This window comes from Acomys russatus, chromosome 16 (assembly GCF_903995435.1).
Source record: "Acomys russatus chromosome 16, mAcoRus1.1, whole genome shotgun sequence".
Classification (NCBI taxonomy): Eukaryota; Metazoa; Chordata; class Mammalia; order Rodentia; family Muridae; genus Acomys; species Acomys russatus.
The window spans coordinates 31,562,175-31,582,808 of NC_067152.1; the positions used below are offsets into that span (position 1 = coordinate 31,562,175).

Genomic DNA, 20,634 nt, shown 5'->3' on the forward strand with positions numbered 1-20,634 from the left:
TTTGTAGACCAGGCTGGCCTTGAACTCACAAAGATCCACCTGTCTCTGCCTCCCAAGGGCTGGGATTAAAGTTGTGTGACACCACGCCCTGCTTCATAACCTCTTCCTTACATGTCAAACATACTTTCAAAATCTTGCTTTTTCTCTTGCTGCTTCCAGCCCTTTCCCCTCACAGCCGCCAAAGTGATTTTTAAAAGGGGGGAAGGGAGCCTAAACCATATATTGTCTCTTTCCTTGAAAACTATCCGGTAATTCTCAGTGTGATGAGATTCATGTTTATGGCGTGTCCTGCTTTTCCATGTAAGCCCCAGTCTGATCCGGTTTGATAGAACTCTTTTACCTCCTTGTGTTAGCCAGTTTCCCTTGGCTCCAGGGCGATCCCGTTTCAGGGCCTTTGCACTGACTTTCACTCTGCTTGCAAATGGCTTGGTGAGCTCTTTCCCACCATTTACTTCCACAGACACATGGCTCTTCCTCAGAGCCCTTCTCTGCTTGTCTCAAGGAGCACGGCCCCTTTTCCTTATTAGGCCGCTGCTGTTGTTTTCATATATTCATCAGCAACTGCCTTAGTCAGTTTCCTATGACTGTTAACAATTATCTGAGGTAAGTCAGCTTATAGACAGGGAAAGTTTGCTTTGGCTCATAGCCTTGGAAGTTTGGTCATCAGATGCCATGATGAAATGGCCCTGTTGCTTTCGGCCTGAGGTGCTACAGGACAGTGTGGCAACAGCATCCATTTGTTTCATAGTGGCCAAGAAGTTAAAGGGAGGGAGAGGTTGGATTCCCACAGTTCCCTTCTGCAGCAGTCTCCAAAGACCTAGAACCTTCAGTAGGCTCTGCCCCTTAAAGCGTCTCGCCATAGTGCCAAGTAGCCTCTAACACATGGGCTTATGAGGGAACATTCTAGAGCTGCACTAGAGCAATAACTAAAGTCAGGCCACACTGGACGCACATTTTCTGCTTCCCAAACTTAGAGTAATAATGCTCAAAGAACAAGGACTTTGTTCAGCACATAGTAGGCACTTAGTAGATTAAATATTGGTTGAATGCCCAAACAAAGCACAACTGGCAATGTTTAAGGCTTACGTGAGTTTAGAAAAATAAAGCTGCAATGGATCCTGGACTCATGGTTGTGTGATTTTCTTCACCAGGGACCACTGATAAGACGATTTCCCTACGTGCTCGTTGTAGAAACAGTATTAAACAAGCATTTCCACATACTGGCCGTGTGGCGGAGGCATCTTTGTGAAAGTCAGATGATTCCCTAAGTAACCCGTCTGTGTGTTGACATTCTTACTCAGTTTTTGGACATTTCCTCCCCTTTGTAATCCTCTTGGGTGTGGATTGGCCACTGTGGGAAGAAACCACTGGTCTTTTCCAGCCCCAGAGCCGAGCAGCGGTGTTCAGGTAAAGTCAGGCTACTGAGCCAGGTCTGGTTTCCTTGGTGACCCACAAAGCTCAGTTCTATCTGAAATTGCTCAGGAGAAAAACCTGATAGCTGAGCTGTGTTTTCCTTAGGGAGGGACTGCTTTCTCAGCTCCACGGAGGTTGAGGATATGTCTCCTTGACTTGGCGAGGGCTGCTTCTCAAGGGGGGAGTTGAGTGACACCTCCTAAATGCTCCAAGAATCCCACAACCCAGTCCAGCAAGTCATTCCTATCCCAGCCCTGGGTAATTGCATCATGACACCCCCCCCCCTCCCCGGGCTCCCCGTAAGTTTTGTTTTTGCATGCAAACACGGTAGCCACGGAGACCAGAAGTTTGCTTGTTGTAGAGCATGCTAACCACCTTTCTTCTGGCACCCATGACAACAGAAGGGCATGCTATCTTGTTAAGGGTAGGGTGACTCAGTTAATTTAACCCTTTAAGGTCTTTTTGCTTCTCAGTTAGCCAAACATGAACCCTAATATCACTTATTGTCAAGGGTCTCAGGCCAAACACTGCATTAAACATTTGTGTGGCTGCATGAATGTGTGTATGGTATAAATGTGTGTGTGTGCGCGCGCGCGCGTGCGCACAGGTGCACACATCCAGGCACACATGTGTGGGAAAGTGGAAGATGTTGGATGTCCTGCTATCTCACTCTTTACCTTAATCCCTTGAGACAGGATCCTTCACTTAATTTGGAGCTCGGCTGGTGGCCAGCAGACCCCAGTAACCCTCCATCTCTGCCCCACAGAGCACTGAGCTAACCCATGAGCATGGCCGCGCTTAGTGGTTTTTGTTTTGTTTTGTTTTGTTTTTTGTGTGTGTGTGCTTGTAGGAGCTGTGAATTCAGGTCCCTATGTTTGTGCAGCAAATGCTCTTATGCATAGCCCCAGCCCTAGCACTAAATATTTTCTCAAGTCCTAGTTTGCTCAGCAACACTTCACTGACTGAGCCATCTCCCTGGCCCTACCTTTGAGTTTTTAAACAATGTAGCTTGGAGGATGGGGTGTGGTAAAACATGGAATTAGGACCGCCACTGGGATAAAACGCTCGGTTCACTTTTGTGACAGTGTTATAAGTTGGTACTGCCATTGGCTTTCTGTAGTCATTAAGTGAGTGATGGATTGTGTTTGTGTGTGTGTGTGTGTGTGTGTGTGTGTGTGTGTGTGTGTGTGTGTGTGTGTGTCGGGGGGTGTTTATACTGATGCTGACTTCTGATTCTATCACTCCAAGAGATCAGGCAAGGCAACCCCTGCTTTCTGTAATTACCTGATATTCAGAGTCCACCTTGTGCTGCATGTCCCGCAGATACTGAACATCGCTGACAAACTTCTGCCTGTCCCTTGCTTCGTGCATCATGGTTCTTAGTTCCCGACCTACGTAGGAGAGGAAGATAAGCATAGTGTGACAGGTGCTTTTGTGGTTCACCATATTTGGATTTATTTTGAGTATAATTGTGTGTGTTCTTTTATTAATCTATTCCCCCCATTGTTTGAAAGGTACAGCTGTCCCCTTTTTGTATTAGTGTCAAAGTCCTTTTAGCCTTTCTGTTCCCGGCATAAATAATGCACTCACATTCACCAGCCGGCTCCAGTGATCCTCTCCTGGCTAGTCACAGGAGTCAGGTTGGCAGACACCTATTTGGGAAGCAGTTCTGTGCCATGGCAGAGAAGAAAACAAGAGCCTGGACAGACTGGCAGTGACCACACTTACATGGCCTGGGTTGCTTAAATTCATGTATGCAACTATTGTCCTTAATCCAACCCAGACACTGCCAGCTGCTGGGTACAGCAGCCAGTCAGGCAGACACGGCCCCGCCTTTGTGTTGCCTACAGTCTAGGGGGAAAACCAATGCTAGACAATTCAACGCTAACTGCCACTACAGAGCCGGGTATGGTTTCTTTGAAAGAACGGTATTGTAAGGGAGCACAGTCCGTCTGGAAGGGGTCAGGCCGTGACACGGGGTTTGATAAATTGTGAGTTAGGCAAGGGGTCAACACTGACACAGGGTTTGATAAATCGTGAGTTAGGAAAGAGTTGGGAGAGGAGAGCAGGTGCTTTGGGGGCATGAAGGAGCAAGTGAGCAACAGGAGGAGGGCAGGGCACCTGGTGGGGAGCAGCAGCAGCAGCAGCATGATGGGGGCGCCGCCAGAGATCAGCTCATCTGGAGACCTGTAGGTCATGATGAAAAGTCACAGGGAACTACTGATAGGCTCCAACCTGGGGAATAAATGTTTGCATGGCGTGTGTGTGTGTGTGTGTGTGTGTGTGTTAGGATTGGCACACACATGCACATGTGAGCACATAGGCCAGAGTTTGACATCAGGCAATTTTTCTTACTCTTTGATTTATTTATTTATTTATTTATTTATTTATTTATTTATTTATTTATTTATGAGACAGGGTCTCTTACTGAGCCTAGAGTTTACTGATTCTGCTGGCCAGAATTTCTCTAGGTCCTCCTGTCTCTTCTTGCTCAGCTTTTTAAATGGGTGATGAGGGGAGACCCTGAACTCAAGTCCTAATGTCTACCCAGCAACACTTCATGGACTGAGTCATCTCCCAGCCCTTTACATTTGTGGAAAAGGCTCCTAAATTTGTAGTATGGAGGCTAGAGTGCGGTGTGAGACATGGAGCTGAGACGGTAACTATGATTGGATAGCAAATATGTGAGGAGGAAGAAGAGGAAGAAAAGAAGGACAATGGGACAGGGGCGGTCACAGCTCCCATGGACCAGCCTGTGGAAGTGCCGGGTGCTGCCCTGAGCATCCACATATATTATGGTAACTCATTTTGTCTTCATAACAAAATGCTGTAAGGCAGACATTGTAGTTTCTGGTACAGAAAAATGACCTAACTACAGCTTCAAGAACGTTTAACAAAAAAGGGGGAGTTCTGACCACCAAGAGACACATGGGCAAGATACAACCCAAGTTTTCATCAGTCATGTCCTGCCTAACGCTTTGCCTACCTGGAATCAGGAAGGGCAGGGTCTATGAGAAAAGGACGTGGAGCGTGAAGTGTCTACAGTGCTGCAAACGGAGATGTCAAGCCAGCAGTTAGGTGCAGCACAGTGAGCTGTTGGATTGGTAAAGATCTGGGCGTATTGGTACCATGTTGAAGCAGAATGGGTGCTGAGCAGAGAAAACGAGCAGGGGACAAAACCACTAACAACAACAACAAAAAAAAAAAATGTAAGGAAAAGACAGTGGAAGAGGAGCTCTGTTAAGGACCCCAGAGGCAGGAGGAAAGCCCTGTGGGTGCCATTCCATTGCTGCTGAGGTGCTGTATCCAAGAGGAGGCTGGTAACAACCCTGGCAAGAGCAATTACCGGACCAACAAGGCTGAAGTAACATTGTTCTAGCTGTCAAACAGGTGGTAAAGATGGGTTCTGACTTTAAGAGATTAGGCTGGACTGGAGAGATGGTCCAGTGGTTAAGAGCGCTGACTGCTCTTCCAAAGGACCCAGGTTCAATTCCCAGCACCCACATGTCAGCTGACAACTGTCTGTAACTCCAAGAGTGACACCTTCACACAGACATACATGCAAGCAAAATGCCAATGCACATAAAATAGAAATAAATAATTTTTAAAAAGAGAGAGAGATTAGGCTTTGCTGGTGTGGCCTAATTTGTGACCATAATGTCATAGCTCACAGTTCTAAAGCAGCACAGTACATTTTGAGACCACCAGAGCTTCAATGATCAACAGGATCACAGAAGCCCTCTCCCCCTTTCATGGATTGGCACTCATCTTTTTAATGACCGCAGCATGCTCTTGGCCTTTCAGAAATGGCAGGGGAGACAGCCACCAACCAAACCCTCAGGTGTGTGTGCTCCGCGGCTCTCTTTCCCTCCTCTGCTTTATTCAGTGTGTGTGGCTATTGACAGGCAGCTTGTCTCCGACTCATGGTGACCCAGTGTCTGGCCTGGGAGTTATGAAATCTTGCAAGGTTTATCATCGACCTCTGAACAGCATGGGGAGTTTGCTGGTCCCTGGGGTGGGAGGGGGCGCCAGGGTATTTTCACTCAAGATAGACAGTAGGTCTTTGAGAGGTTTTCTTTTTTCTTTTTTTTTTTGGTTTGTGTTTTGTTTTTCAAGACAGAGTTTCTCTGTGTAGCCTTGGCTGTCCTGGACTCACTTTGTAGACCAGGCTGGCCTCGAACTGACAGTGATCCACCTGCCTCTGCCTCCCAAGGGCTGGGATTAAAGGCGTGCACTGCCACCGCCCAGCTAGTTCCATGGTTTGTAAAACATCTAACTAGGGCCATGCTTCCCCCCTCTTAAAACTATGCAGCAACAGCTGGGCATGATGGCAATCGCCTATAATCCCGGCACGCAGGGAGGCAGAGACAGGCAGATCTCTGTGAGTTCGAGGCCAGCCTGGTCTACAAAGAGAGTCCAGGACAGCCAGGGCTACACAGAGAAAACCCTGTCTCAAAAACCAACAAACAAAAACCAAACCAAACAAACAAACAAAAAAAACCAAAGCTATCTAATAATTCTCTTGATAGAATCAAGTTGATACACCAAACTTCGTCCTGTAAGACACAACCTGACCCAGCTCCATGGAATCCTTTCACCATCCACACGCCAGCCACCCACACTTTGCTATGTTCCCCCAACTGCCTCGGGGTGGGGGTGGGGGCTGAACTCACTTGCTTTCACTTGGCTCAGGAGGGCTGGGGATTTCCCATCTTGCACTTCCCGAAGACACTGCTCTACCCTCATTATTTTTTTTTTTCTTCATGTTTATCAGGAACTGTGTTAGTCAGTTTTCCATGACTGTAGCAAACACCTTGAGGCAAGTCAGCTTAAGGATGCAAGGATGTGTATGTGTACATGTCTAAGCATGTTGATAGATATTCACGAACTATATTTTAAAATACCACTTAACTTTCCGTATAAGTTTGTACCTGCATAGAACGAAGTCTGTTCCCCTCTTTTCAGAAAACGATGGGGTTAAAAACCCAAAAGATGGACCCCCTGCTGCTCCTGTTAGGAAGAGAAGCCCGTCTGAATATTAATCAGGCAGAGGACGTCAGGATTCATAATGAGACTATGTTAATGGCCACGAAAGGGCACAGCCCACGGTCCAGCACAGCCCACGGTCGAGCAGGATGAAACATTGTAGGTACACAGGTAACACAGCGAAGAAGCCAGTTACTCTATCATGGCTTCAGGCTGGTGTAATTTAAGGAAGGCTCTTAGTCGGAAGGCGTGAAATAACCTGGCCTGAAGAGGAGGCAGGAGACAGCACCACTGAAAGCCTTGCCAAGTAGTCACTGATTTCACAGTCGGCTACAAAGCAAAGGACTTTAACATTGCCCACGAGAATCTCCCCCACCCACCCCACAAGCTCCCCGTTACAAGGTATTTCACTGTATAATAAACATTTAAAACACCAAAGTACCACATGTCATTTCTTATTTAAATAGATCAAGACCCTATTAGGTTAAACAATCACTTTCCTTGGCTTCTGTCCTATTAAGAGACAGACCAAGGAGACAGTAGATTATCTCAGGTTAGGGAAATAGTCTCCACATGAGCTTAAAAACCAACCAGAATGAATAAGAAGAAATAACTATATGGGGATAAAATCCACAGGAGACAATGCTTAATTCCCAGAGTTCCTTCTTGTGGGCCCACTCAACCAGACGGCCATTTGAAGTCAGGTGCAGGAGCGCTGTGTCGGGGGCAGAAAATGAAATGTGGGCAAGGCGTGAATCTAAAACAGCAGCCCGAACTGTCCTCCTAGCTCACCTTTGAACTACTTCTCGATCTGAAATTCACGCATGATCATGCGTGCTTCTGTTGCGAGGCACTGGTGACAAAGCACTAGACCGAGTTCGTGTTTTAGAAGTCAGCGTAAGAAGCCATGCTGAGGAGAGGGAGAGGGTCAGGGACGAGGCGGTGTGTGAGGCGGGGAGAGCAAGCAAGGGATTCTGCCGGACCCCAGAATTCCACACATCTGTGAAATTTCAATGAGGAATATTCTAAGAACTCTGTGACATATGAGTTCCCCTCTAGTGTACATTTCCAGGGAATTCAGTCTGAGACACCTGACCAAGAAGAACAGGATTTGACGGCAGAATGCATTTCTTTCCGTTCTGTAAAAATATATGTGTGTACATATAAATACATATGTACATTCACGTGTATATGTTATCTCCTTTTCTATGACCATATTTTTTTCAAAAACTTATCGGAAAGGGGTGCTTTTAAAATAAGCTAGCTTGCCATTTTTCTGGCTATGCTCTTTGTGAATTATCCCTAAAATGACAGTCTTGATTTTGGCGAATAAGCAAAATGTAAATTTAACCTCTTTAGAATGAAGTTCCATATGAAACAAAGTTTAAGTAGCTCTGTTACTACCTGACAATCAGGTTATAAATTCCTCCGTTTCTACAATTGGGCGCTTGGAAGAGGCTTTTCAGAAGACTTTAATCCAACCTTGTCCACAATGAATTAATTTGTAATGACAAGGATTACAGGATTTGTTTCAATTTTAGTTTGGAAGAAAATTTTATAGAGTTAAAAAAACTCACTTTATAAATCTGTGTTGCGCATAAGTTTAGTGACTGATTTTATACTTCAGCGTCTGAGGGCTTGAGGCAGGGTGGGGGGTGTGGGGCTGACTCTTCCAATTTAATTTAGGAAATCCAGGTGGGGTGGAGGTGGGCTCGAGAAACCTAGTTAACACTTAGGGACTATTAAACCCAGATGAAAGTAATTGTAATTGAAAAAGTGGGTGGGAACACAACTTTGATAAGCAAGTGGGTTCTAGCATTAACACCACCGTTTTCACACTGAACCGCCGTTTCCTAGACTTGTAGAGCAATGGCACAGAGAAGGCATGTCGTAGCGTGTGTGTGTGTGTGTGTGTGTGTGTGTGTGTGTGTGTGTCCGGGAGTTGGGGCGAGGAGGGGGGGCGGTAACTGCCAGTATGCAAAATCGACTAGACTCCCCTTAAATCTGTTCCTTTGAGGCAGAAACAAACTGAAGGTGAGATCAGCTAGAGGAAGGGGGGCTCTAAGAGGCCTGATTTTCCTGCAGAATCTTTTTAAGTTTAAAAGGTAAGGTTTATCCTCAGTTCTGGAAAGGCTGGGGTGGGCGCTGCCGTTACCTTCAGATCAGCGCTTACGCCCCTTGCCAAAGGCTAAAGGGGCCGCGGGGCGGAGCAGGTGGGCAAACCCACAGCAGAGTAGCCGCCCATCAATCGTGCGTGGGGCCGGTCCTGGGCTCCTCTTCCTCCCCTACGCCACACTTTTCCCCTCCCTCTAGCGGCCCCTCCTCCTTCTCCTCCCAGGAGGCAGCTGTCCGCCGCAGCCTCCGGCCTTTCTCTGGGTGGAGACGGTGGGGGCGGCTGCCTGGCGTCTTCTAGTTTCCTTGGCAACCGGGCCTCCCTCCTCTCGCGGAGCCTGTACCGCTAGGCGCGAGCAAGCGTGGATCATGGGGGCGGGGCGGGGCTGCGGCCCCGGGGCTCCTGAGCCCACACGTGGGCAGCCCCGCCGGTTGCCGTGGGAACGAAAAGGGGACGCAGCTGGGAAAGGAGAGCCGTGATGGCGGCTGGCTTGGAAGAGATGCTCTAGGAATAGGCAGGCCGATTTTTGTCTGTGTTCACACCCAGACTCAGTGCTGTTTCTTACAAGGAGATTAGAGAATGAGAGAGGAAGATTCTTAATTAAATAAAATAGCAGAGGCAGTACATGGAATGGAGAAAAGACTGCACTTCTTGAGATGGTTGGTGTGCAAGGATCTAGCAACATGTTCCAATCCAACATAAGAGAAGAAATAAATGATTAAGGGAGGCACCCGATCAGCTTCAGAACAGAGACCCAGATGCCGGCCTCTTAGCAGTTGTCATTTCTGCCTTCTCCAGGAAAGAGGTGCTTGGAGGGTTAGACCAGTGCCCACCAGGTCCTTAGTTCACTATCCCTGGGCTGGCTTTTTTTGTTTATTTGTTTTGTTTCTCTCTAAGGTTCTAATAGGCAACCTTGGCTCTTCTTTTTCTTTTGCATACTTAGGTTCTCAGTAACTTGCTGGCTGATGTCACTCACCTAAGGGCATTTTAGACTGGGTGGAGAGCAAGGAAGATAGACAATAGAAATTCTTGAAATTTCCACAAGTGTCGCAGAGTCTCCATATGTCTAGGATCCGGGGGAATCCTATGCAGCCTCTGTAAGCCCACATTCAGGTGCTGGCTTTCCTTGGCAGTATGGCACCCTTTCTATTCTTATCACCCCCACCCTAATTTGGGTCTCCATGGTCTCTGATGTGGATTAATTATGGACCTTGCAAGGACACCCTGAACCCCTGTGGGCTGTACCCAGCCCCTCCCACCCCCCATCCCCCACCCCCATCCCCCCACCCACCCCCCTCGGCCACATAAGCAGCAGAGGTCCAATGTCTTAGTCACCAGAGACACTTTCAGACTCCTCGATCCTAAGAAGTGAGTCCCAGACTATGGGCTGTGACTGTCCCTATTTGTTCCCCAGGGTTTGCTTTCTTGGTTTTTGTCCTTGAGTCATCCCTTACTAGATGGGGCCCTATAACATAATGAACCCTCCTTTTTACCTTAATACCAGTTCTAAGATGTATCTTGAACAACACAGACTCTAGACAAAATATGCTCCGGGGAAGTCTTTGTTTTGGGCTCCTTTCTCATCCGACCTTCATGTCTCTCCCTTTCTAAACCATACTCTATTTTTTTTAAAAAAAGATTTTTATTAGTCCTTTTTTTTTTAATTGGATGTGTGAGAGGGCAAGCATGCCACAGTGCATGCAAGAAGAGGTCAGAGGGCAATTTTGGAGTCTGTTCTCTCCTACCATGTGGATCTCAGGGACCAAGCTGAGGTTGTCAGCCTTGGTGGCAGATACTTTTACCTCCTGAGGCAATCTTGCAATACCACTTTCTTGTCTTGTTCTCAGCTAACAAATATTGCCTATGAAACCATTAACTGGTAGGGACATAACATGGACCCTCTTCCATGGCCTTGGCCTTTCAAAGGGGTAGGGTTAAGGATGCCATGTTCATGACACTCTCTGAGGATGTAGTTCAGTGCTTGCTTGGCATGTAGAAGGCTCTGAATTTGATTCCCAGCACTACATAAAGTAGGCATGATGACACATGCCTGAAATCCCAGTTCTTAGAGGAAGTAAAGGCCTGAGACTAGTGAAACCTTATGCTGTCATGGGGCTGGGGCTGGAGGTGTGGCTGGGGGTGTGGCCAGGGTGGGGGACCAAACCTCTGTAGTAGGAAAATGATAGGTAGGAAACTTGTTCTGATAGACAGAGGACCTACCTTAAAAATGACAACGGTAATGGCAATTAGTGGTAATTGTTATTACTGACCAACAGAGGAGGGCATAGAAGCCTAAGCAAGACAGTTGAACAGAAATGACACAGCCAAGGATGCCTGACAAAGGAACAGGCTCAGAGCTCAGAAGCAAGACTCCCATTCCCAACAGTTTGATGTTACCTATTAACAAGAAAAGAAAAAAAGAAACACACACACACACACACACACACACACACACACACATGCACATATTATATATGGATGTTTGATTTTCTATTTTAAGAGCTTGAGAAAAAAAATCACTTTGTATCCCAAAAGACTATTGTAGTGTTTAAGTGAGGAGAGACAAAACATTGACTGGTGGTTTTATTTTTCAAGGCATATTTTACTACTATAACACAAGCTAGTGTAAATTTTAAGTACTTTAACATTTTTGAAATAGCAAGGCTGGAGAAGTTACTCATCTCAGCTTGAAACTTTCCCACATTTCAGGAACATTTGTTGTTGTTGTTGTTTTGTGCTTTGGGGGGACGGGCAGGGTGTCATCACTGCATTGCTCAAGCTGACCTCAAGCTCATCCTACCTCTGCCTCCCCAAGGCTGGGGCTACAGGCACCAACATGCCTGGTCCTTTCTAGTGTGGCTTTTGAAAGTTATATTCCATTAAAGAAAGCATCATGCCCTTGAGAGAAAGAGAAAGTGACAGTGCCAAAGGTCAGCTCATAAAAAAGCTGCAGAGCAATTCCGCCATCAGCGCTTCATGAGTGAACTTAACCTTGACACGTGAATTACAAAGCAGATCAGTTCGAGCACTAAGAAGCAGTGCGCTAGCAAAGAGAGACATGAAAGCCAGGAAGACAAAACAATTTCCGTGCAAAATGTAAACTGTTGGGAAGACCTAGCTCTACTAAGACTGTGATGCTCAGGTTTCTCATGGAGACTTGTCACAGGTTGAGTAGCCCACACACACACACACACACACACACACACACACACACACACACAAGAGAGAGAGAGAGAGAGAGAGAGAGAGAGAGAGAGAGACAGACAGACAGACAGACAGACAGACAGACAGACAGACAGAGACAGAGACACAGAGACAGAGAGAGGCAGAGACAGAGAGACAGACGGGGGGGGGGGAACAGAGAGAGTGAGAGAGAGAGTGTGTGTGTGAGAGACAGAGAGACAGAGAGACAGAGAGACAGAGAGACAGAGACAGGGAGAGACAGAGAGTGTGTGTGTGAGAGAGATAGACAGAGAGAGAGGAGAGAAGAGAGAGTCTACTGCCTAATTAGGTCCTTGTCAGCATACAATCAGGAGCTCCTACAGGGTACAGAGCTTCGTGCCAAGTGGCCTCCCTCGAAACAGCTTAGACAGGGGCATTTCGCCTTGAGCCTCCCATGACTAATGAGTTCCTGTTCTCATCAGCTGAGGTCATTGTGTTGGTGCTGCCTTCATTCATGCCTGGCATAAACTATGCTTGTTTGTTTGTTAGGGTAAAAAAAAAAAAAATTCTAGCCTGGGTGTGGAGGTGCACTCTCGTACTCCCAGCACCCTGGAGGTGGGAGCAGGAAGATAGTGAGACTCATGGCCAGCCTGGGATTAGTAATGAGACCCTGTCTCAAAAAACTAAACAAGCAGGGGCCTGGAGAGGTGGGTCAATGGTTAAGACAACTTGCTGCTTTTCCAGAGGGCCCTAGTTCAGTTTTTTGTTTTTTTGTTTTTTTTTTTTAACCCCAGCTTTTCAAGACAAGGTCTCTCTGTATTGCCCTGGATATCCTGGACTTGCTCTGTAGACCAGGCTGGTTTCAAACTCACAGATCTCTGCCTGCCTCAGCCTCCCAAGTGCTGGGATTAAAGGCGTGCGCTGCCGCTGCCACTACCACCGCCACCAGGTCCCAGTTCAGTTCTCGATACTCTTGTCAGGCAGCCCACAACTACCACTAACCCCAGCTCCAGGGACTTGACACTGTCTTCTGCATATAAAGGTGCCCACAAACACATGACACTCATACACACAGATACAGATAATTTTTTAAATGTAATTACAATTATAAAATTAAGCAAGGGAAAAAAAAAGCCTTTTGGGAGCTTTCCTGAGAAGGGGACTATGGGAACATTAGGCCTTTAGAATTCCTTGGGAATTGATCTGATTAATTTAAAAAATGTTTTTACACTTTTTATTACTCTATGTGTGCTGGAGAGCATGTGCTATGCTGCATGTGAGGAGACTGGTGGACAACTTGGGGGAGTTGGTTCTTTTCCTCCATTATGTGGGTGCCAGGGACCAAACTTTGGTCATCAGGTGTGGTGGCTTTGCCAGCTGAACCGTCTTATCAGCCCCTGAATAATTTTAAAACTAGCTAATGACTAAGTAGGTTGTGGGCTGTTGTGAAATTCTGCGTTCACCCCATAGTCATGTCTCATTAGACAGGGATGCCGTTGTGGCAATCTGTTACCACCATCCATTAAACGTGGAGGCATGGATGCCACTCGGATGATTAGAGGGGGCTGGGTGGAGAGACGGCCCAGCTGGTAAGTCCTCATGTCCAAAGCTAGGTATGGTCAGATGCCTCCGTAACCTAGCAGGATTGGAAGGGAGAGGGTGTGGGGACAAGTGGATGACCAGAACTCACTGGCCAGCCAGTCTAGCCAGTCTCTGAACTCTGTGTTCAGTGTGACACCCTGCCTTGAAAGATACAGTGATAGAGTGATCAAGGCAGATACTTAACATCTGCCTATGACCTTGACATCTGTGAGCATATACCTGCATGTGTACCAGCATTTGCACACTCACACACACTCGTACACACACGTACACAATGCACACAAACAATCACAGACGCAAACACATGAGTAGAGTGCTTAAGTAGGTCGTTGAAAGACTCAGGTTTTGCTTCTTGGTTCTATAGGACCAAGAACACATCTGCGGCCGGGCGTGGTGGCGCACGCCTTTAATCCCAGCACTCGGGAGGCAGAGGCAGGTGGATCGCTGTGAGTTCGAAGCCAGCTTGGTCTACAAAGTGAATCCAGGACAGCCAAAAAGAAAAAAAGAAAACACTTGTGTGTGATCTGCATGAGGCAAAAAAGAACTCTGGTTCAGCATGACTTAGGTGCTAGTTCAAACTTCTAGGGTCTGACACTAACTAGGCAGTTTATTTTAGGCATATTTAAGCACAGTACAGTTTTGAGAAAAAAGTTTCCGGATAACAATGATCTCAATCCCATGCGTGTAACAAAGCTTAAGGCTTTGTGACAAAGTACATGCGACCTCTTCTATGAAGATTAGCTCTATAGCTCCAGGATCAGGTGTTGTCTCAGTCATATAGATAAGGTAGAGGTCACCAAGCTAAAAAGTATGGGTGACATCTCCCTTAAAGATGTGTTCTAGTGACTGAGAAACCATGCTCAAAATAAAGGAGGAAGCGTCTGGGATCCACATAACAGTCTGGGGGACTCCAGTGAGGCCTGGCCCTACAGACAGCACCACACCCAGTCGTCCAGACTGGAATCAGGTTCTCTTCCATTGAAGACACAAGCCTCCGTGTTCAGCATTCCTGCTTTCCCCAGTGCTTATCTGTAGACATCAAGGGCCATGAGCCCTCTACACATCTGTGCGAGGATGCGTGCAGAGGTACAGTTAGTTATGTGTGTGTGGGGGGGGGGGGGGGGAGGGAGGGAGGGAATAACTTCCGGTGTCATTCCTCAGGTGCCATCTACATTTAATTTGAGACCGTGTCTCTCACTGGCCTAGAACTTTGCCAAGTAGGTGAGGCTAGCTAGCCAGTAGGCTCTGGAGATTTGCCAGTCTTCTCCCATCTCACCTTTGCTGGGATGACAATTAATGACCACTGTGACTCTTGTCACTGGGATGACAAGATGGACCACTGTGCTGCTTTTCCTATGTGTTCTGGAGAACTGAACTCAGACCCTCACAAGCATGAAGCTAGCACTTTATTGACAGAGCTATCTCCCCAGCCCCAGAAATCCTTCCTCCCCCACCCCCAATTCAGAGTCAATCATTTTAGGAATTGATTCTTAGTCATCTTACTATCAATTTCCCCCCAGAGAATAAAGCTGGCAGACTGACCCACGTAAGCATGTGAGGTGCTCACTCCCCAGGAGACTGAATTAAAGATCAGAAGGCTTGGTGCATATTGAATTAGATGTAAGGAAATTGTGTGTTCTTAAAGGGTTTATCCAGGAGCGCGAGGAGACCTTGAGGAATAAGCTCCTCCTACCCGGGGAGATCGGCCACCTGATAACTGATTGGTTGGTTCCTCTCCAAAGTTTTCGGGGAACTTTAGGACACAGTGCTTCAGTTCTGGCTCAGCCTCACCGGGGCATTTCTCTCCCAGTTTTTCCTGTCAGAAGCATAGTATGGCTTCAAGAAGACTGAGGTTTACATTCCTAGCTGTGGCATTTGCTGAGTGATAACAGCTTTTATCACTCTTCAAGCCTCAAGATCCCCGTGGTTAGGGGAAGAATAACCCAGGCCTCCTCAACAGCGTGCTGTGAGAATAAGTGAGATGCTGAAGGCCCAGCTCCTGGTGCTGTGCCTCCTAAGTTACTGCCCAGCACAGGGTACCTATGGCCATTGGTGACATCACATGTTTCCATTTCATTCTCCCTGATGGCTGAGGACACCCAAAGGTACATCACCCACAACTTCAAAGAACACCTTCAAAGGCTCATTATGTCTTTAAAACTTCACTATTATCTCTGAGGCTAAGTTTTAGGCTGCATTTCAGAGACCCTTTTATTATGACCTCATCTCTAATGGGGAGGGTGGATCTTGTTTGAGGCTTGCAGCCATCCATGAATGATATGAAATTTAGTAATGCCGCTTGGGTTTTCAAAGATCAGATGTTCCCGATCCAATTCTTCTGTGGAATAAAGTGGACTCTGTTAGGGATTGGCAGACTCCCTACAATTAATTTCTTAACAAAGCATGTCCTTTAGAAGGGCTCTTAGAATTTTTCTCTGTTGGAATCGTAGCTGGTCTGTTGTGCTGTCTTACAAAGAGGGGATAGATTCGTTTGAGGGCTTGGAGCCCCTAGTGCTGAACTGCTTCTCGGAAGTTCATCAACCTTTTATTGCTTTTTATCTATTTTGGAAGATTTGGAGTATTCAGAACCTTTCATTAGGGCAATTAATGCCTCTGATGTAGGATAGGAAGAACTCTGAAAGCATATATTGCTTTTTTTTTAAATTATTTCTGAAGAATCGTTACCAAAGGAAAGAATCTGACTTCTGTCCAGAAGGAATATCTGATTTGTTTGGCCTTTGGATAAACTCAGGCCATACATACTTACCCAAGAGTGCAAGTTGTGGGCTGATCGGCAAGCCCTGCCTGCGTAAGGCTGATCCCTCAGAAGCTACGGGAGCAGCAGGAATCCCACGTGGGAACAGTGTAGATCAGCAGTAGACTGCTTGCCCAGTGCGTGCGAGGTCCTGTGTTCTAGCTCCAGAGCTGTGGGAAAGAAAGAAGAGAAAGAATACCATGTGAGGAGTAAATATGTTTCTGGACAAATAAGTGCTCGGGCCAAACAAAGCAAACCAACAAAAGAGACGCTTATCAAGAAGGCAGGGAACACAAGGGCCAAGCACATCCTGGCTGTGGTGAAGCATACTATGGGATTTTAATCAGGCAAAAGTGAGGAACAAGTGAAGAAAACCAGAGCTGCAAAAATCAGACAGGGCAGAGGAGAGGGCGGGACAGCCTTCTTTCTAAGCATTTGTCTTGAGATGCTTGCTTCATGGAGCTTTAGCTCTGTGGCGTGCCTTCCACTCTCCCAGGGATAGTGTGGGGGGACACGCGGATGATATTCACCTCTGACATAAAGCACCTCTAGCACTTGGCATCCTGTCTTTTTATTACCATTATTATTATTTTATGGCGTATGCACATGTATGTATGTGATGCATATTCTTGTGTGTGTGACTGTAATGTGCCATGGCTCGTGTGTGGAGGGTGAAGGACAACCCCGGGAAGTGGTCCTCACATTCTGTCTTCTTTGAAGCTGGGTCTCTTGTTCACTTCTTAGTATACCAGGCGCAAGGGTTTCTGTGGTGCTTAGGCTGGCGCAAGGGTTTTCAAGCATCGCCCCCATACCTGCCTCCTATCTTACCTTAGAAGCACTGGGATTACAGTGTGCATTACTGTATCTGGCTTTACATGGGTTCTGGAAATTCAAACCGAGGACCTCAGGCTTACCCAGCAAGTGATTTTACCCACTGAACCATCCTCCCCCTACCCCACAGCCTAGAAATCTTTCTTTAGTGCTTCTCTGCCTGTCTACAATGCCACAGATGACTCACTCTGATTTCTTTCTTTATTGCATCGCCTCTTCCCGGCCTGAGCATGGCTGTGATTCACCTGGGCTTAGGGTGTTTGCAGGCTGCACAAATGTCTTCCAGGTACAGGTAGAAACTAGACTTGGGGTAGCCAGGAGCAGGAAGAGACATAATAAAGTTGGATTATTGGAGCCTGCCACCAATGCTCAAAGCTGCGGATACCAAATGTGTTTGTTTTAATCGGCAAATAATCATTGAGTGGCTGGCTGTAAGTGTCAAAGACAACTTATGTCCAAACAAATCAATAAATACCAACAGGTGGTAAATAGTATTTGCTACCAGGGAGTAGGGAGAGGGAATGTTGGGGTCGTACTGGGCAGAGTGGGAAGCTGTTTGGACGGGGTGGCTGAAGATGGTTTCTCTGAGTGAGGCCAAAGGGATGAGAAGGAGGACTCCAGGGGTGGAGATGATGAGACTGGGGACGCCTCCTAGAAAAAGAGAGCTTAGGGATGAAGGGACCAAAGGGAAGCTGTGCAGCTGGAGGGCCACTGTGAGGAGAAAGGGACGAGGCTCTGAGAGACGGGGCTGGATTGTATTCTCAGCCCCACAGAAAGCCGTGGGAGAGGTTTTGGGTTTGTTTTTTTTTTTTTTTTTTTTTTTTTTTGGCTGTTGTTGTTTGTTTCTTTTAGTTTTTTCTTTTTGTTTGTTTGTTTGTTTGTTTCCGATACAGGGTTTTCTCTGTGTAGCCTGTGTAAGTCTTGGATTCACTTTGTAGACCAGGCTGGCCTCGAACTCACAGGGATCTGCCTGCCTCTGCCTCCCAAGTGCTGGGATTAAAGGCATGCAGCAACACCACCCAGCCTTGTTTGTTTCTTTTAAAACGTTATCTTTATTTGTTTATTTAGTATGTGTGCGTGCGTGCGTGCATGTGCGTGCATGCAGGCACAGATATGTGTGTGTCACAGCATCTAGATGTGGAAGTCAGAGGACAACTTTCGGGAGTTTGAACTCAGGCAGTCAGACTTCTCTCTGGTCCCCGCTGTCTCTAGCCCCACTCTGTTCTGGTCCCCGCTGTCCCTAGCCCCACTCTGTTCTGGTCCCCACTGTCCCTAGCCCCACTCTGTTCTTGTCTCCGCTGTCCCTAGCCCCACTCTGTTCTGGTCCTCGCTGTCCCTAGCCCCACTCTGTTCTGGTCCCCGCTGTCCCTAGCTCCACTCTGTTCTGGTCCGGAGACTGATCCCAAGGCCTTTCGGCTGGGAAAGCCTCCACCTGGGAAGGCACTGCACCAATGAGTGGCTCTTCACGCAGTGGGTTCCTTTTCTTCCCCTCTCTGTGCCATTATTTTTAACCATTTGTGTGCCTCGGTATTTTCATGAATGCATTTGTGCTCATCTGTGTGCATTTCCGACCTTTCAGGTACGGTGGTCTGTTTAGACTGGTGAAGAAGCTCATTCCCAGAAATGGTAGTTATGACCTCAGGATTCCTAGCCCAGTCTTTAAGGAAACTTCAAATTGACATTTAAGCAAAGTGTCAAACTGATCTGAGAAAAGACGGCCAAGAAGAAGTCATCAGATAAGTCATCGTCTCCCAGCTCGAGGACACGAACACACAACCCTATGTCCTGCACTGCAGCTACTGTATCCTGATTTGTTTTGTTTTGTTTGTTTTATGGTTTTTCCAGACAGGGTTTCTCTGTGTAGTCTTGGCTGTCCTGGACTCACTTAGTAGACCAGGCTGGCCTGGAACTCAGAGATCTGCCCACCTCTGCCTCCCGAGTGCGGGGATTAATGGCATGCGCCACCACGCCTGGTTCTGATTTTTAACTCCCAGACTCTCCTTACAGCCTCTCCTTGTCATATGTGTGTGTGCTTGTGTGTGTGTGTGTGTGTGTGTGTGTGTGTGTGTGTATCTGTGTGTGTAAGCCAGGTGTCATTGGGTAGCTTCCTTAGTTATCCTCTTAAAATGTTTTTTTTTTTTTTTTTAAAAAAAACAGAACCCCATGTATCCCAGTCTGCCCTCAAACTTGCTGTGTCGCTGAGTGTGACATTGAACTTCTGATCCTTCTGATCCCAAGTACTGGGATTATCAACGTTCACTACCTGACCCAGTTTGTGGTAAGGTGGTGATTTTGAACCCAGGCTTCCTGCACATCGGGGAAGGTCTTCACCGTTGAGTGATTTCTTAACACTGTTTTCTGAGACTGGGCTCTCACTGAACCTTGAGTTTACCGATTCAGCTAGATGGGAGCTTCCTGTGTCACCTCCCAGGGCTGGGATCACAGGCACATGTTGCCTGTCTAGATGTTTTTAACGTGGGTGCTGGGGATCTGAACTCAGGCCCTCATGCTTGCACACAGGTACACTCCAACCCTCCAAGGCCCTTCTGAGGATGCTGTGGTGTGTGCTGGCTCTCACTGCTTTGACGTCCTCTTCTCCCCCCCTCCCCCCACCCCCTTTACTGATCTCTGGTTTGCATTCCTCTGTGCCCTTTCCCCTCCCCTCCGCATCCCTGTTTCCCCTTTCTTTTCTGCCTTTCTCATCACAAGTCAGTGTTACTTGCCAAACCACAGATCTTAGATTTCTCTTTCCCAAACAAATTTCTTGGCTGGTTTTGTAGATTTTAGTAATTGGTTTTCTCCTTCCACCGAATCCCTTCTCTGCTTCTTTCACCTCTTCCCAACTCTCTCTCCCTCCTCTCTACCCTCCTCAGTCTAGCCCACCACCCCCAGGTCAGGGGTGTCAAGCAAGTCTGGAAAAGCAGTCAGTCTTTCTCTAGATTTGTGACAAAGTCATGACAGGGTTAACGTCCGTGAATGAGGTAACCTTGGGTGAGTGATGTGAGCCTTCTGTCCTCTGCACTGTGGAAGGCAATTCTTGAAAACCAGACAGAACAGAAGGTATCACTGTACATCTCTTCTGTGGCTCACTGCACCCTCTGAGTCAGGATAATGAGAGAACATTCTTAAAACATGACTTAACCACGCTCCGTCCTCAAACAAATTCCTGGATGTGTGTGGAGCACACTCTCTCAGCAAGCCCGAGCACAGGCGTGTGGGGCGGGCCTGTCAACAACCCTCACAAAATCACCTTCCAGCTGGTTTAGTCTGCATTAAAACAATGTTTTCAAAACAGCCAGTCTATATGTCCAGCAGCTGTACTGTGGGGCCTCTCCTGGCCACAGGCTTTCATATTGTGGTAGCTGGGTCTTTGCCTTGAGGGTTTTTTTGGGGGGAGAAAGGGTTCCCTTGATTTTACACTTTAATAAGAAGTTTTGGAAAAATTCTTGTCAGACAGGGAAAAAAGAAAACAAGAGGGTACTCATTTCCCAAATAAAGCAGTAGAAAGTCACACACAACTGTACTGTGTCCTTTATTTTATCTACATCCCTGTGTGTGTGTGTGTGTGTGTGTGTGTGTGTCTGTGGTGTGTAACACAAGTGGCTTATCTGTGTGGTTTTAAAGAAATTAATCTAATTGAAAAATGATTAAATTACAGAGAAAGGAAAAAGCATTTGGTTGGCATCATATGGGTCAGAGGCCACCACTAATGCAATATTTCATCAATTGACTCATTGCTGTTCTTTCATTGATGTGATTTCATTTCTCAAAT

At 47.0% G+C, this 20,634-nt stretch overlaps 1 protein-coding gene across 4 annotated transcripts in view; it reads right to left on the reverse strand.

Moving 5' to 3' along the window:
- Positions 1 to 16,131, reverse strand: part of Marchf10 (membrane associated ring-CH-type finger 10) — a 103,175-nt gene extending 87,044 nt beyond the window's left edge. Inside the window, exons 1-2 of one of the 4 annotated variants that reach the window (XM_051158872.1) lie at positions 16,044 to 16,131; positions 2,698 to 2,804 (exon numbers count right to left, since the gene is read on the reverse strand). In XM_051158872.1, the coding sequence (XP_051014829.1) occupies positions 2,698 to 2,787 (90 nt within the window). In that variant the 5' untranslated portion in view covers positions 2,788 to 2,804; positions 16,044 to 16,131. Of the gene's footprint in view, positions 1 to 2,697; positions 2,805 to 6,344; positions 6,420 to 8,554; positions 8,761 to 16,043 lie in introns of those variants that run through there. The other 3 variants (XM_051158870.1, XM_051158871.1, XM_051158873.1) reach the window with 3 other exon arrangements.
- Between the last annotated feature and the right edge of the window lie 4,503 nt (positions 16,132 to 20,634).